Source organism: Tachypleus tridentatus, chromosome 7, assembly GCF_004210375.1.
Source record: "Tachypleus tridentatus isolate NWPU-2018 chromosome 7, ASM421037v1, whole genome shotgun sequence".
Lineage (NCBI taxonomy): Eukaryota > Metazoa > Arthropoda > Merostomata > Xiphosura > Limulidae > Tachypleus > Tachypleus tridentatus.
Window position 1 is genome coordinate 119,194,831 of NC_134831.1, and position 17,002 is coordinate 119,211,832.

A 17,002-nucleotide genomic window follows, 5' to 3' on the forward strand; every position below is an offset into this window, starting at 1 on the left:
CAGAGACGTTTTAACAAGAAATTTGTTCAGCATGTAATAAATTGCATGGTGGGATTGCAGTGTGTAACTGAAGTCCCATAATATATAACTGATATGTTTATGCCCATTGTTATCTCCTATACAATACTGATAAAGAGTTAAACTTTTAATACAGATATTTTCTTTAAACATTTCTTAATGGTTTAGTGTTGTGAAAATTATTTGAGATCATTTATTAACTACAGTTTTAGTTAAGGCGTATGACCCTGAGTTTGATTTTAATTTATTTTATTTTTTCTGTCTTCAAGTTAAATCATAGGAATAAAGTTCACTTTGATGACATTAATGAGCGTTTCAATATTGTAAAGTTAAATCACAGGACATTGTGCTATTGTCATGTTAAATAATGGGAACCAAATTACATTCATATGACTTTCACTGTATTTACTTTTAAAATGTCTTTATACATCAATATTAAACTGAACTGCTAGTCCTATCCTACATGTAGATAAGCCCATTATCAATGAAAATGTTTATATGAATATTTCTATGAATTTTTATTTCTTGGACATCTCTCTCTTTCCAAGTTGAACCAAACTAGCCTCGTACAACTTGTCTTTGTACCTTGTGATGTTACTAACAGTGAGAGTTACTACCCTACAAGCACTTGGTTAAGTTGTGTTTTGAACATTCATACTGAAGTCTTTAACCTGGGATTTCAAGTAATTCTTAATAGAGTAAAACGAAAATTTTAGTTGAATCACCAGAAGTGTGAATACATGATGAACACAAACATAGCTTACATATTAAGATTAGTGTCTGTGACTATGGCTGTTTCCCACTAAACTTTACTTTCTACTTCAAGTTTTTCAAGTAAGCCTAAGTAAATATTGCTATATTAAGCCTACCAACTGTGAGTTTATATTGTATAGATATTGAATAAAACTTCATTATGTAATTAATTTTAAAGCAAAAAGTCAAAGTTTTTCTTTAGTTGTGAAAAAAAGTATTCAAAAATTGTACTTATTTCTCAGTACTCTGTTAACTTTAAATGCTTTCACTCTTTAAGTGTGTAAGAGTTTTTGACAGTTAAGGTCTGTTATGATTATTGTTTGTTTTTAGGAAGTGCAGAAATGTCAGAGAATATTAAATAATTTTTTGTATTAAAATCCTAAGGATAGTAACATCTTCTACTACTGAACTTAAGCACCTTTGGAATTATTGGCAGAATATTAATGTTTCATGAAAATGACTTATCTGTATACCTAAATAAGTTTAGCTATTTTTGACAATTTATGAAGTACATCATTTCTATGACAGCAGGTTTCACATTGAGAATCGTTGTGGTTAATTTTGGAATATTTTTTTTATTTTGAACCAGGTTGCTTGTAAAGCTCTACCATTCTACAAACAGTATTTCAACATAGCTTACCCACTACCAAAAATGGATTTGATAGCAATATCAGATTTTTCAGCTGGTAAGACCTCTGAAACGGAAATTATAATGTGAACTGAAGAGTTAACATATTATAATGTGAACTGAAGAGTTAACATATTATAATGTGAACTGAAGAGTTAACATATTATAATGTGAACTGAAGAGTTAACATATTATAATGTGAACTGAAGAGTTAACATATTATAATGTGAACTGAAGAGTTAACATATTATAATGTGAACTGAAGAGTTAACATATTATAATGTGAACTGAAGAGTTAACATATTCTTGGATTTTTTTTATTAAAACATCAAAGTGTTAGACAGTCAGATTATCTGTCCAAGAATTTGATGTCACATTATGTAAATATATTAGCTTCATAATAGAAGTTATATAGCAGATAGTATAGATTGAATTATATTCATTCAGTAATGATTAATTTGAAAGTCCTGCTTGCATATCATGCAAAGTGTGTGTGTGTGTGTGTTTGGTGTTTGGTGTTAAGAAGTGGTGTTATCCAATCATATATGACTTTTTTTTTGCACATATTATCTTAGTTTCAGATTCACAGTTTAACTGAATGACTGTTATTGTCAAACAATTGGTATAAGGAGATGTAGTTTATATTCCAAATTTTTCCATTATCTAAGTTTTAATTTTAAAAGGAAGTGTGTAAAAGATTTTCAGTCTTTGATTTTGCTTTGTCATGTAGTACATTGAGCTTTTGCCTTTCGCTTACCGAATTTCTTAACATCAAAAACAAGATAGTGTGATTTTTGAACAAAAAAAAATGCAATCTATCCATATTTACAAAACAATAATCAGTAATTAGATTCTTTAACTTTATTGATTTGCTGAGATAACACATGTATCCTACCCACTTGGGACATCCCTTTCCCTCTGTCTGACATTATAGATTGTTTGATATTCAGCTTTACAACATGACTCATCAACATGTTTATAGCTGATGGAAAGAGTAGGTTCTTACATGATTCTTACAAGTCACTCTCTAGTTTTCCTGTCATAAACCATTAGTTTCTGGAATTACTTGGTATTTGGTGACTAAAGTTTGATGCTCTGAATGATAACAAAACAATTTTTAAACTGTTTATAGCTTATCTTGAAAGATGGGAAAATTACATTTGTATTCTAGTTACTTGTATGTTTTTATGTCCTAAAATTCATAAATGACAGCTATTATTATTTTTTTGACACCCACTTGGAAAGATTTACTGAAGAAAGTTAAAATTTCAATCTCAGTAAATTACCTGTTATTGTTCAGTGCTGCCCTCTATGCAAATTTATCCCATCAACTCCCCTAAAAGTAATGTTTACCTTCCACCTGTTTTCTTAGGTATTCTATTTATGTTTAGGATTTTCATGAGATTTCTCCTTCCCACAGTGTCTGGGCATTTGCCATCAGTTCTTTCTCTCTATGTATGGCTTCTTTGTTTCTGGGTTGGACACTAGTGTTTGTTTTCCAACCACTACTAGGATTGACTTAGATTTTTTCTATGAAGTGCTGTTAATAAGAGTGGAGGTAATTCACTGTGTTGGAAGTTGTGATTTTTCTATACTGAAAATGTATAATATTTAATGTAATATATAAAAGTATATAATAGGTACATACCTCTGCTCACATTACCCATTTTCTGCCAAAACTTGAAGTGATAGTTTTTTGTAAAACCATGCAAAGGGAGTTGCATGCTTATTGGTGGTGGGTTATTACATGTGAAATGCATTTGAATCAGTCGATTGTAAAGTACATTGGAGCTCAAGGCTTACAGCATGTGAAAACTTTTTTGCACATAGATGGCAGCACTTAACTAGAATAGTTATTTACATGATAGGAGGTAAGTACCTATTAAAAAATGTTATAAATTTTAGAGAAGTTCAAAAGAATATAAATGAGTATTTTTGTTTAATGTAAATACCTTATTTATTGTTACAAATTTTTTAACAGAAGTAACTGAAATGTAAGTACTAGAAACTAAGCCTAACATCAGCAGAATATAATGTTTGAAACTTCAATTTCAAGTGCTATGTAAAATGTTAACCCAGGAATCACATTAAACTGTGTTCCTTCTGTGATATATTTTTTGTGGCGTTTCATCTGGTAGTGTTTTTCAAACACATGATATACATGTTTTAGGTGCCATGGAAAACTGGGGGCTAGTCACCTACCGTGAAACGTGTCTTCTTGTTGATCCACAGAATACCTCGGCTGATCGGAAGCAGTGGATAGCCCTGGTGGTTGGGCACGAGCTTGCTCACCAGTGGTTTGGTAATCTAGTAACTATGGTAAAAATTAATTGTTATTATTTACACTTTGCATGTTTGTAATTTTAATTTGACATTTCAACAGCTAATCAAATAGGTATTATATATAAGCTGTTTGAAGGGAAAGTTCCTTATTGTTTTTAAAATAACTGTATATATTATATAGTGGGTGTTGCACAGACTAAAGGTTGGGTGGTGCCATTCAATGATTTGGGTGTTTAAACTACAAGAAAAAATGTAAAAAGAAGATTTGTCACATGGTAATATCTTCTACACACATCTTTAAAAAATAACTCATGAAATTAAAGAATAATGTGTCAACTAATATACCTGAGTTTTTATTATTAATTTTAATGGTATTAAAGTAAGATTTAAAATACACATAATACTTGTTTAAAGAAGGTTATTGAAGAGTGTTGCTCTAACATGAAAATAATCACAAGCTACATGTAGTAAGCAGGTATTGTAGTCTTCTGTGGTTAAGTATCATTTATTTAAAATAATCTTGGTCTATTGTGTGTATTTTCTAGTCTATCACATATGTGTTAAGATTTGCCGTTAAAGCATTTTACTTAAAGATGGGTTTTATATCATGAATTTTTCAACTAGTTAAATGAAAGAATATAGCCTGAATGTTTTCACTAAAAGTTTTAATCCTATTCAGATAGCTAGTATTTCATAGAATAAAGAAGATCAGGCTACTTGTATGGCTGTTAAACATGTATATAGTAACGTAATACTGGCTAAGTTCTTTACATTTGTTTTAAATTAACTTTTCACAAATATCAAACGTTAAATATTTCAGGAGTGGTGGACACATCTCTGGTTAAATGAAGGTTTTGCATCATTTATTGAGTTCTTATGTGTCAATCATCTGTTTCCTGAATATGAAATTTGGACTCAGTTTGTGACTGATGTCTATACCCGTGCTCTGGAACTCGATGCTTTGCACAACAGTCATCCAATTGAGGTAAGATGGAATAGCTTTGACAGTAGTCATAATAAATATAGGAAAATAAATGGTGGTACGGTATATGACAACTAACATTTAAACTTAGAACTTGAGTTTTAATCTGTTTCAATAATGGCAGTACCTTATTTCTTATTTTTATTTGAATCAATTTTTCTTTTTTACTTCGGACAGCAGCCACCTTCCCACATCTGTTTCACCCTTGAGCACCCACATCTCACTCTTCTAATTTTATGTAAATTATTACTGTTTTATTTCTTATGCGAGACTGGCGAATGGAGGTCAAGACTAATAGACGGTGTATCCCCGCTGCAATGTGGGTCCTTTTTTTTTCAGTCACCTCCAAAACCTTGGGCACATTTTATAATCTCACATTATAGTTTGTGCCCTGGGACCTTTTCAATTTATATTTATTTTAGCCTGTTTTTTAAGTTATAACAATCTAATTTTTATGTATATACATTATTACTATTTACAAATTAGATTTTAAAATTATTTTTCATAAGCATAGAACAATAAATAAATAAAGCAAACGTTTCTTCTAGTTACGATGTTTGTACTTAGTTGCTGCCTGTTATAAGATACTAAGCCTTAAGGAATTTTGTACGTAGAGGGTGTCAAATGAAATAATTTTGTTTTGGATGGAATAACCAAAAGTAATAAATTATTATATCAATATCATAGAAATCCATTATAATTTATTAGATTTACTAACAGAGCTGTATGTGGGTCAAAAAGGAATGAAATTTTGAACAAGCAAAGACTAGTTACTAGCACGAAGGTTTGTCTCAAAAAAAAAGAACGTCACTGTTATACTTGAAAATGGCTGGGATAACCACTTGTGGGACATTATGAGCTCTGGATTGGTTATTCACATGTCATATATAGAATTAAGTGTATACAAGAGACAATTTCCAAACATTGGAAGAGGTGAATGGGGTCCACTTTGTTTTGTCCAGTACATTAGTGATATCATATAGAAAAGATAGGAAGTTTTTATTTTGTATTCTTTGGTTCCTAATTGATACAAAGCTGTAGACTTTGTATTTCAATCTCACAAATTTCTAATCTAAACCAGTTCTGCATTCAACCATACCATTTGACAAACAAAAATAGATGTTTTAATTGTTTTTCTAAATATTTACTTTTAAATTTATTAATTTATACTATGAAATTCTGAATTATAATCTATAGTTTGATATCAGACTTGAGAAACATTCATAAAATAGTAGTTGAATAAAATTCAGAATATATGAGTTATCAAACACATCGACATGGTCTTTGACCTTTGAACCATTACGATAGGGGTTAATAAGTACAAGACTAATAAACAAATAAAACAGTAACACAGTCTTCTTATAAATATACTTGTTTTTAATTGTTTTATTTTGCAAAAAAATGTTTCACTTAGAAATTTGGATGTGTAAAATTACTTTAACTCAAACTATAATTACTGTAATAATTGGCTTTTGCTTCCACTTTTGTTGCACAAGTAATGTTCATATTAACAATTTAATGTTTGTAAAGAGATTGTTTTATCTGTAGGTTCCAGTTGGTCACCCATCAGAAATTGATGAGATATTTGACGATATTTCCTATAACAAGGGAGCATCGGTCATCAGGATGTTACATCGATTTTTAGGAGATGAGGTAAGAGCTTAGGATGAGATCAAAAGTAAATTTTGTTTTTCCAGTTGTAAATAAATCTGGAATTAAAAGAAGACACAAGATTTCAAGATATTTGTATATTATGATCTAAATCAGAATGTAGGCTTACATCTTTTCGTGATTTTTTTTATTGTAACGTTTTTTTAAAATAGTAAATGAATAAGTTAGCAAATGCAGGGATATCAGACATTCTTTTAATAACATTTTTATGTTTTATCACATGTTCCAGATCAAGAGAGGTAGATTGTATAGATCCATTCATTTATAAGGATTAATTTTAAATGTGATCATGTAAAGATGCATGACAACAAAAAAAATCTAGGTGATTAGAGAATTTGACTCATAATTTGAGGGTCATATGTTCGAATCCCTTTCACACCAAATATGCTTGCCCTTTCAGCCATGGGGGTGTAATAATGTGATGGTCAATCCCACTATTCATTGGTAAAAGAGTATTCCAAGAGTTGGCAGTAGGTGGCGATGACCAACTGCCTTCTCTCTGGTCTGGCACTTCTAAATTAGTCCTTGTGTACCTTTGTGTGAAAATTCAACACAAACAAACAATGAAAAAAAAAAATCTAAATTGCTAACCCTAATTGCAATTTGTACTCCCTGACATATATTTTTTGTTTGGGATGTGGAAGCAGTGAAACTTCTGGATTGAAGAAATAAAGATCTTATCACTTGAAATATAAATGCAAATCTGTTATTTCTAATACAGTACATGCCCTCTATATACAAATATTTGTTCACATATCACAATGCTTGAGCTCCCACATACCCTCACAATCAGCATGTTTCAACTACATCTTGCATATATATCATGCGACAATCCATCCACTGTTCAGAATGACAAGGAATTTGACAACTTTTTTCTTCCATGTGATTTTGTTGTGTTTTCCTGTGTCTAAACTGTGGAATCAGCTAGGCCTAATATGGCTTTTTTGGATATGATTTCTCATGTTTTATACATTTTTGTGATTTCTTATTCTCTTCTTTCTTTCCTGCATGATACATCTCCTCTCAGTAGTTTGTGTTTCCCCTTTCCTCAGATATTAGGGTTCATGTAGAGTATTTGGTTCATTTCAAATGTGTGAGAGTGCTAGCATATGTTGCCCTTCATAGGTTTTGGATATGATTTATTATCTGTGGGAGCTCACTTTACCAGTGTTGTTCCTAATCTTTACCAAACAAAAACATAAGTCAGGTTCAGTATCTGTTTTTGATTCTCAACAGTTGGAATTGTTTTTGCCTGTGTGGGAAGTGGACCCTGATCATTCTGTGTATTTATCCTATGCCCAGTTTTCCACCTTTGTCTCACCTGATCAACTTTTCCATGGTATTTTTTCCACCGTCCACCTCCTTTTCCTAGGTACTACACTGACATCCTTAGGGTTTTTTGAGGAATAACCTTTCTCTCTATCTGATTACCTTCGCATTGGCACATGTATTTTTGGCTTTACATGCACATGTCTAGGCTGTTATGATCTTTCTGGAAAGAGATGAAGTATTGTCCCAAGTTTATTTTCCATATACTTCAGGTCCCTTTTCTCCAGTTGTTTGTTTTCAGTGATATTTCTGGAATTGGTGAGATAGCAATTGACCCTTTCATCTTTGGTTGATCATTTGTTATTCTGAATAAAGACCAATCCTCTTATTACTGTTTTCCATCCCAGTCTTTACCAGTCCCTACCCATAAGGGTTCCTCCACTTGTTGCATTATTCAATACAGATGGAACACATAACCAACAGTACCAGTCACTGACCTGTGGTCCACATTCCAGTGGGAGCTCACTTTACCATTCTTGTTCTTCTGTGTTGGAATTTTGCAGTAGATCTTTGGGTTATTCAGTTATTATCTGTAGGAATTGTTACTCGCATCTTTTCCACTTGTCAGTTATCTCTGGTACCCCTGTCCTTTCCAGTCCTTTGACATCCTGCAACTAGTCATATGTCTGAGGTGGTACAGAATTTTTCCCAGAAAACCATTGAACTTGTACTCTATCCTTATCCAGGTTTTGTTTCCAGGCTGTTTGTGGTACCTAAGGAAATCCATAAATGGCTTCCTGTGATTGATCTGTCCAACCTCAATCCATTTTGATTTGGTCTTGCTTCACCATGAAGTCTTGACTCAGGTGGCTTTTTCTCTACATCTATGGGTATCTGAGGTAGACATTTTGAATACTTATCTTCATTATATCTTGTTGGTCAAGGTTCTGTCTTTGGTTTGATCATCACAAGGTAGTGTATCAATTTTGCAATCTACCCTTCAGGAATGGTCTGCTTTTCAAAATAGGGATTTTGTGGTCATCCATTGCACTGTCTCCAGTGAAAAGCTCACCATTTTATATCTAATTAGGTCATCCATTATTTATTTTGTGCTTGAGCTGGGCTGAGATGTTTTGAGTCCTATTACCAAATATTCTGGGGACACTGGAAGTATGAACAAATAAAATTATTGTGAGCAGTTGTTTCATATATTTATCTGTGTATGTTTATTTGTAAACACTAGTACTTTCTTTAGGTTTTTAGTAAAGGCATGAACACGTACCTAACAAGACACATGTACAAAAATGCTCAAACTGAAGATCTCTGGCAGGCGTTAGAAGATGCTAGTCAGAAACCCGTGGCAGCTATCATGAGCACATGGACAAAACAAAAGGGTTTTCCTGTGATATCAGTAAGTCTTTCTTAAAGTTTTTTTTCATCCATAAAACAATATTTTTGGTAACAATGCCATTCCTTTCCAGTATTGTTTGTTTTCTTTAAGACATGTATACAAAACATATTTTGATATTCTGTGATGCCAAAGTTATAGAAAGAATGAGTGTGATATCCAGTATTATCTTAACTTTTGTAAAAATAACATTTGAAACTGTTCTGTGATGTATTAAGTTTCTATGTGTGCCTTTAATTGTATGTTCACTAAAAGTGTTATTAAAATCCAATGTTTACTGTGTTTTTTGGGGGAGAATTTTAAAATTCCTTTGGTGTAATTTAAGATACTTTGGTTTACAGGTGTCATGCAGGCAAGATGGGAAAAATAAGATCCTTTCCTTGAATCAAGAGAAGTTCTGTGCTGATGGAAACACTGAGGGTAAGGATATTCTCTTTGTGCATGACATCCTTAAATATTTATCTCTGTTTCTTATTTTATGTATCCATACTGCCTTAAAACTTGTACATATGTATATAATAAATAGAATTAATGTGGAAACCATAATATATCACAGTTAGGGAGAACTATTTATCCTTTCACGATGGGTCACAGGTCAAAGGCCATGTCATACCATTTGTTAACTTGCATTCAAAATGTTATTGAACTACTATTTTATGAATTTATGTCAATAACTTTCATATCAAATTGTATATTATAATTCAAACTTTAATATCATATATGAGTTGATATGTTAATTTAAAAGTAAATATTTAAATAATACATTCAAATATAGATTTTAGTAAGTCATGTGGTAAGTTAAATACAACACTGTTTAAAATTAGATGTTTGTGATGTTAAAATACCAAGTCTATAGTTTCATTTAAATTAGGAACTCAAATTACTAATATTAACAAGCTAGATTATAAAATAAGAACCTTGTATTATTTGATTTTGCTGAGATACAGCTTAGCTGCTGAATCAAACACAGTGGCCCTGTTCACTTCTTTCTATTTTTGAAACAGTCCCTTGTATATTCTTACTATAGTATATAATGAAAATAACCAATCAACAGTTTACAATGTCCCCAGAGTGGTTTTCTCAGCCATTTTATTCTGTAAAAAGGACCCCATGTTCTTTAAAATCAAGATTCCAAGAAGGTTGTGTCTTTAGTCTGCTCTAAAGTTTCATTTTTTTTTAAAACTTAAACACGTTATAATTAATAAGCTCAGTAACGTAAATATAGTATAATTGTATAGTATCACTATACTTATGATTTTTTGGTTATTCAACTGTATATATAAAACCTTAAAAATTTTTGTGGTATCCTCCATGTGCTAAATTTGAAAAGGCTTAGCAACCATTTCCAACAGCAGCCAAGTTCAAAGGTCACAGTGAGAAGAAATAATTGTTTGCTTTACTTCTTGATTTATTATTCTATATTTTAAGAAAAATAATGTATTTCTAAATAGTAATAATCTATGTACATATATATATATAATAATTGAAATGGAATACATTACAAAACACTAGTCCACTAAAACACGGCCAAGACAAAGAAAATTAATGGTCACTTTTAGATTATTGAATACGTAACGTCAGTGCATGTGCACTTCTTCGATGCAAGTTATGTGATGTTCGGTAGGCATGACTGGAAAGTCAACATGATACAAAATAATAAATATATAGTGTTATGAGACTTAAACTACTTAGACTAAACATTTGTATTTTCGTATTATAAAATGTAGTCATTCCAGAACAAAAAGAATCATAATTTATATTTATTTCCTAATTTTTTATTATGATTATGAGGTTGGTTAAGTGAGAAGACCCCACATAGTTAGAGTATAGAAAAACAACACAAATTATATTCTTACTGAAAACAAACGGTTGAAATGTATTTGGGAGGTTTTAGAAACTGCACAAACAATACTCGAGATTTTTTTGGTTGAAGAATAATTTTTTTTAAACATAGCATGAAATCAATTTGCACTCAGACTAGCAATGAAACAAACTTGATTTTCATAAACTAATCTTATTAACATTTTGCTAATTCTAATTTTCTGTGCACAAAATACTTGTAAATTTTACTAAAAATCCACCAAATTTTGTGAAGATATACCTACTGCATCAAAGGTTATAGTGCAAATACTTAACGTGTGCAAATGTGTAGATGAACTCGTGCATGTTGTACCGAGCACGTAGCAAAAGGGTTAATCATGTATAAATATGTAACATTTGAGCTAATGGTTAAAACATTCTAATGCAAATCACTCACCTGATTTCACTTTGTTTCTTATAGAGTATATAATTGTGTTATTATTTATGAATTAAAAGCTTTCATAATTTTTATCCTAGGGGATAATCTGAGATGGCTCGTACCCATTAACATTACAACAATGAAGTCTCCAGAACGGATAGTGAAGCAAGTACTTCTAGAAGCTTCAAGTATGGAAGTTCTTGTAGAGAATGTAGAACCTAATGAATGGGTGAAGGTAAGAGTTTATTTTCTTAACTTTACAAAGTGATTATTTAGTACTATTCTATTGTTGTGTATGTTACACGGACTTGTTTTGTAAGACTCTATCTTTGTTTCTGAGTGTATATTTGTAAAAATTACCTTAAAGTCATAATTTTGTAATGAAAAATAATTATCTATTTTAGCTAATGCTTGCAGTCAAACAAATAAAAACAGTTTTAGTTAACAAGCATGTTATAGGTTGAATTTGATACATAATGATGTGGTAAAATATTAAATGAAGAACCCTTAAAGTTTTGAGTTAAAATCTATTGAAAGAATGAAAATAGAATGATTTACAATGAAAAAACAACTTCAGTAAATTATTTTGAATAATACTTTTCTTTGATATAGTAATTCAGATGACAACTGAATTATAAACCTAAAGGACAAGAGTTTATGAAGGCTGTATTTGATTCCATTCAGATATTTAATTATATGATTTAGTCTCTTGTTGGTGGTTCACCAAAGGAAAAGTAATGTGTTTTTGTTTTATAAGCATTTTGTAAAATATAACAAAAAGTTTAAAACAAAATTTGTACAAAAACATGGCATCATTTTCATCAACATAGTTTTACTGAAACTTGTTATAAGTAGGTTTTTCAAACAAGTAAATACTGTATGGTTGTTTCACTAAATACAAGTTAAAATTAAATACAACATTTTAAAACCCAGTAGCATTTGTAGAACAGAAAAACTTGGAACATATTATCATTACAGTTCATTTGTTTTTTCTGTTTTCTGTTAGATGCTGTGACACAATATACATGTGTGTGCTTATCCTGTTTTGAATGTTTTATATTTAATACTAAGTGGATGTATACAGTTAGTTTAGAATCTGGACAGAGGAATGTTTTCTTGTAGGTACTTTTGCTTTTCAAACGCATATTTCTGAAGTGTAAACAAGGCATATATCGTTAACCTTTACTCTGACAGATAAACCCTGGAACTGTGGGTTACTATCGCACTCAGTACACACCAGATATTCTTGCTCAGCTTCAGCCTGCTGTTGAAGATCAAACACTACCTCCATTAGACAGACTTGGATTACAAAATGATCTTTTTGCTTTGGTTTGTTAATCTCCATATTTAATTCTAGATCATTAAATATTAGAAAGATTGTACTTAAAATTTACACAAGTACTTCTGTTATTCTAGACCATTAAATATTAGAAAATCTGTTTTTAAAATTCATTCAAGTAATTGTCTAACTTTAGACCATTTATTATTAGAACTGTGTTTTAAAAATCCAACTAAGTAATTGTGTAATTCTAGATTATTAAACATTAGAAAGAACTGTTTTTAAAATTAAAACAAATAATTGTTATTCTAGTAAACTCTTTGTTCAACCTTTTCCATTTTTTTAATTAATAAACATTTCAACAAATTCAGGGTTATGTTTTTTTTTTTATATATTATAAAGCCATATAGTGAAAAAGTTTGAGGGGATCAGATCAGAACATGAAGTTATTTTATTAGTTTATTCATATGTTTTACTTCATAAGAGAGAGACAAAATCATGATCTCCATTAAACATAAAAGCAATTTAAAAAACACAATAGAAATAAAGCCAGATTTTGAGAATTTATACAGGGTGTTTGGAAAGTCACTGTGCACTTATATATTTATTAACAGACACGTTTCAATATAGAATACAGGAGGTAAATGTGAATGACAGTTATAAACAATGTTGAAAGTGACCCCCGTTGGCATCAATACAGGCTTGGATCCTTCTTATTTTGTTTCTAAACACAGCTAATCAGTTGCTGGCTTGAAATAGACTGAATAAAATATGATTACAAAACTGCACAGTGACTCTCCGAACACCCTGTACAACAGAAGTGAATTGAGAGTAATTGTGTTTATTTATGGTTGACATTTTTAATATTTGTGATATACATGGTTCTATATTAATTAAGATTTAGCATACAAATTAGTGTAATGTAATTGAAGGGTGATTATTTAATTTAAAATTTATAAATTATGCAGAACTTTATATAAGTGGGAAATATTGTGAAAGTGTATTTTTAATAATTATTGTAATAAACTGTATGAAGTGGGTTTTGGGGGTTAGCAGTTTCTCAAACCAAACAAACAACATCAAATCATACTGAGTAACATTCTCAGCTTTAGTAATATGTTTGATCACTTGGGAATCAAATCAGTATTGTTTAACTGTTGTAACATTTTTCTTTATAGTGTTCATTGGTTTTTAGAGGTTGTAATCCTGCAATTTTTCACAATTAAGTTACTGTACTTGTAAAGGGTCATAGTTTTATCTTATCTGTTACAATTTCAAATAGCCTGAAACTGGGTTAAATTGAAACTTAGATATAGAAATGAAATAAATGTGTGTGTACCTATTTTATTATATTTGTCAACTATATTGATACACACAGTATTTTGTTTTGTAATTAAAATTTATTTTAAGGTACAGACTGTAGTGTAATTTACAATAATGGTTTTTACAACTAATGGTTTATGTATAAAAGTTTTACAAAGTTTCAAACAGTATTGAGTCTTCTGTCTAGTTTTGGACTTTCGTTATATCATATTGAGGTTTCACAATGATCGAGTTAATTCTAAGTTGAGGAAGGAAAAATTCACTTAACAGGGAGCTAGCTAGCTCTTTGTTGATCACATGTGAGTTTTTCACCTGTTGAAGTTATATATTGTCTTTATAAAAAGACTAATATTTGGTGTAAATCTAATGAAGTTAAATGATTTGTTATGTTCAAAATGTATAAACATTCCTGATCACATATCTGAATTTCCCGACTAATAAGTGTTAATCACATTTCAACATACAACATGATTATTTATATACATGTGTTAATAATAGTAGATCAGGTCTTGTCCCTAGAATTTTTAGAACTAGATTGTTTGACATAATATACTAAATTGCAAGTACTTGCAAAATATTTGAGATTGTCTATTTGTGATGCATGGTTTTCTTTTGTTTGATTTTGATGTTCATTTGATAAATTTTTTTTGCACAGGTTCAAGCTGGACGTGCATCTACAACTGAAATTTTGAAACTCATGGAGTCTTTTATCAGTGAAACCAGCTACACTGTTTGGTGTTCCATTAATGCCTGTTTGGCTAAGTTAAACATGCTTTTATCCCACACAGACTTTCATCCTCTGTTTAAAACATATGGCCGACAGCTGCTTGCCAAAATTCATGCAAAACTTGGCTGGGAACCTGTAAAAGGAGAAAGTAAGAATAATAATTTCAAATGAAGACATTTTTTTATTTATTTAGTTTTAAGTTTTTCAGTGTATTATTTTAAAGTGTGTTAAATGTTTGGGCATGTGTCATACAATTTTCAACAACTGTTTTACTTGTCAATTCATATTAATTTAATAAAATTTCAACATTTTGTTTGATGCAATTAGATCACTTGGACACTTTGTTACGTAGCTTAGTAATTGGACGACTTGCTGCTTTTGATGAAGAATCAGTTGTGAATGAAGCTAAGAAGAGATTTGAAGCCCATGCTAATGGAACCAGTATTTTACCTGCAGATTTAAGAAATGCTGTAAGCAATTATAACATTTAATAAACATGTGAGAAAAGTGAAACAGTTTTGAATAATTTTAATTTGGTTTATATTAGAATTCAAAAAATGATGTATTGTTCATAGGCAGTAGGTTCTGTTTTTGTATTCATATGTATTCCATCATTTACCAGTTTCTGGGCTCCCTCTATCTATGTTTTTGTTTACTGAGTTTCATTGTGAAGATGGGCAAGAAAAACAAAGAGAACTGAGATTGTCCTAAAAATTAAGACATAGTTACTGAATAATTAATAAGGATCTACATTATTATTATTTTTATTTTTACTTCTATGAATAAATTAAGAAAAATGTAGGTTGTACTGTGAAATGGTAGCCATTTTGTTTTTAACTAAAGATTTATGAACACATTTTTTTCCTTTCTGGTTTTGGTGGTTTTTTTTAATTTTCATTCTTTTATGTCTGTAAAACTATAGTTTTTTTTAACTTGAGTTATACAAAACTAGGGTTTTTTTCATATGTGTACATACATTGTTTTATCTTAAGCAGGAATCAGAACAAACAGCTGAACTTCTTTATAAAGCATATCTTGTTGGTAATCTTAGTTATGATTCAATACATTTGATCTGAAAACCATAATTTTGCATAGAATATAGCATTAACTTAAAAACTGTTTTAATCTCAAATATATATATGTAAAAACAGCTGGTATGGGTTGACAAAAGTTTTATGTAGAGGAGCGAACAACATTTCGACCTTCTTTGGTCATTGTCAGTACAACAACTCGAGCTCAAAATAAACCAATACAAAGGAACACCTTTATACCTATATTAATAAATACAGGGTGTTCGGAAAGTCACTGTGCACTTATATATTTGTTAACAGACATGTTTCAACATAGAATACAGGAGGTAAATATGAATGACAATTATAAACAATGTTGAAAGTGACCCCCCCTTGGCATCAATACAGGCCTTGATCCTTCTTATTTTGTTTCTAATCACCACTATCAGTTGCTAGCTTTAAATAGACTGAATAAAATATTATTACAAAACTCCACAGTGACTTTCCGAACACCCTGTATAATCAAACATCTAAGTACACCCTCTACATTCCTACACTCAATTACACAACCCCCTTCAAACAAGTGGTCAGCTATCGGTCAGTTACCTCTTTCTTTCTTTCTGAACCTGACAATGACCAAAGAAGGTCAAAACGTTATTTGATCCTCAACGTAGAGCTTTCTCTTCCCATACCAGCTGATTTTTCTCTCCAAGTGGGTTTTCTCATCATCACAGATTTAACCTCAAAAATCTAAACTTTAAACTGCATTCTTGAAAATTATTTATACTTGAAATTTCTCCAAATTAGGTACTTGTCTGAGAATTCTTTACTGTATAGGTATTTTTTACAAAAGCAATTCAGGAGTGTAATATTTATTTGACTTTTATGCCAGATTTCTAGAAGGTCTGGGATAAAGTCAATTTTGAGTTATATATTTTGTATGAAAGCCAAGAATTTTCAGCCCCATTAACTACACTTGGTAGTACCAGTCTCTTCAGTTACTGCAATGATGTTGAATTGGGTTAATAAAAATTGATAATTATGGTGTGTATAGCTTGCAATAAGCAGACATTTCTCTATTTAAGGTTTACAGAGCAGCAGCAAGAAATGGTGATGACCGAACATTTGAAACTATGTTGAAAGTTAGTATTAAATTTAGTTCAATAATATTGTAAATAAGTTTAAGAATATACAAGAAAGATTTTATTCTTTTAATGGGAAATTTCATTTTATTAATGTTATCTGATAATACCTAGAAAACACAAATTTATATTTTAACTTGAATATTTAATTTTCTTCAGTAATGCTTGAAAACAATAATGTTGTTACTCAGGCTAGTTTTAAACTATGATAATTTTAACAGAACAATAATAATGTTGCTACTTAGTCTAGTTTTAAAATGTGATAATTTT

The 17,002-nt window shown here is 30.5% G+C and overlaps 1 protein-coding gene across 3 annotated transcripts in view; it reads left to right on the forward strand.

The window, feature by feature from the left end:
- Positions 1-17,002, forward strand: part of Psa (puromycin-sensitive aminopeptidase) — a 49,094-nt gene that overhangs the window by 13,357 nt on the left and 18,735 nt on the right. For all 3 annotated transcript variants that reach the window (XM_076513770.1, XM_076513773.1, XM_076513772.1), the window contains exons 7-17: positions 1,361-1,457; positions 3,570-3,718; positions 4,503-4,667; positions 6,213-6,317; positions 8,860-9,015; positions 9,354-9,432; positions 11,350-11,486; positions 12,446-12,580; positions 14,509-14,728; positions 14,908-15,050; positions 16,676-16,732. In XM_076513770.1, coding sequence (XP_076369885.1) covers positions 1,361-1,457; positions 3,570-3,718; positions 4,503-4,667; positions 6,213-6,317; positions 8,860-9,015; positions 9,354-9,432; positions 11,350-11,486; positions 12,446-12,580; positions 14,509-14,728; positions 14,908-15,050; positions 16,676-16,732 — 1,443 coding nt within the window. The remainder of the gene's footprint in view (positions 1-1,360; positions 1,458-3,569; positions 3,719-4,502; positions 4,668-6,212; positions 6,318-8,859; positions 9,016-9,353; positions 9,433-11,349; positions 11,487-12,445; positions 12,581-14,508; positions 14,729-14,907; positions 15,051-16,675; positions 16,733-17,002) is intronic.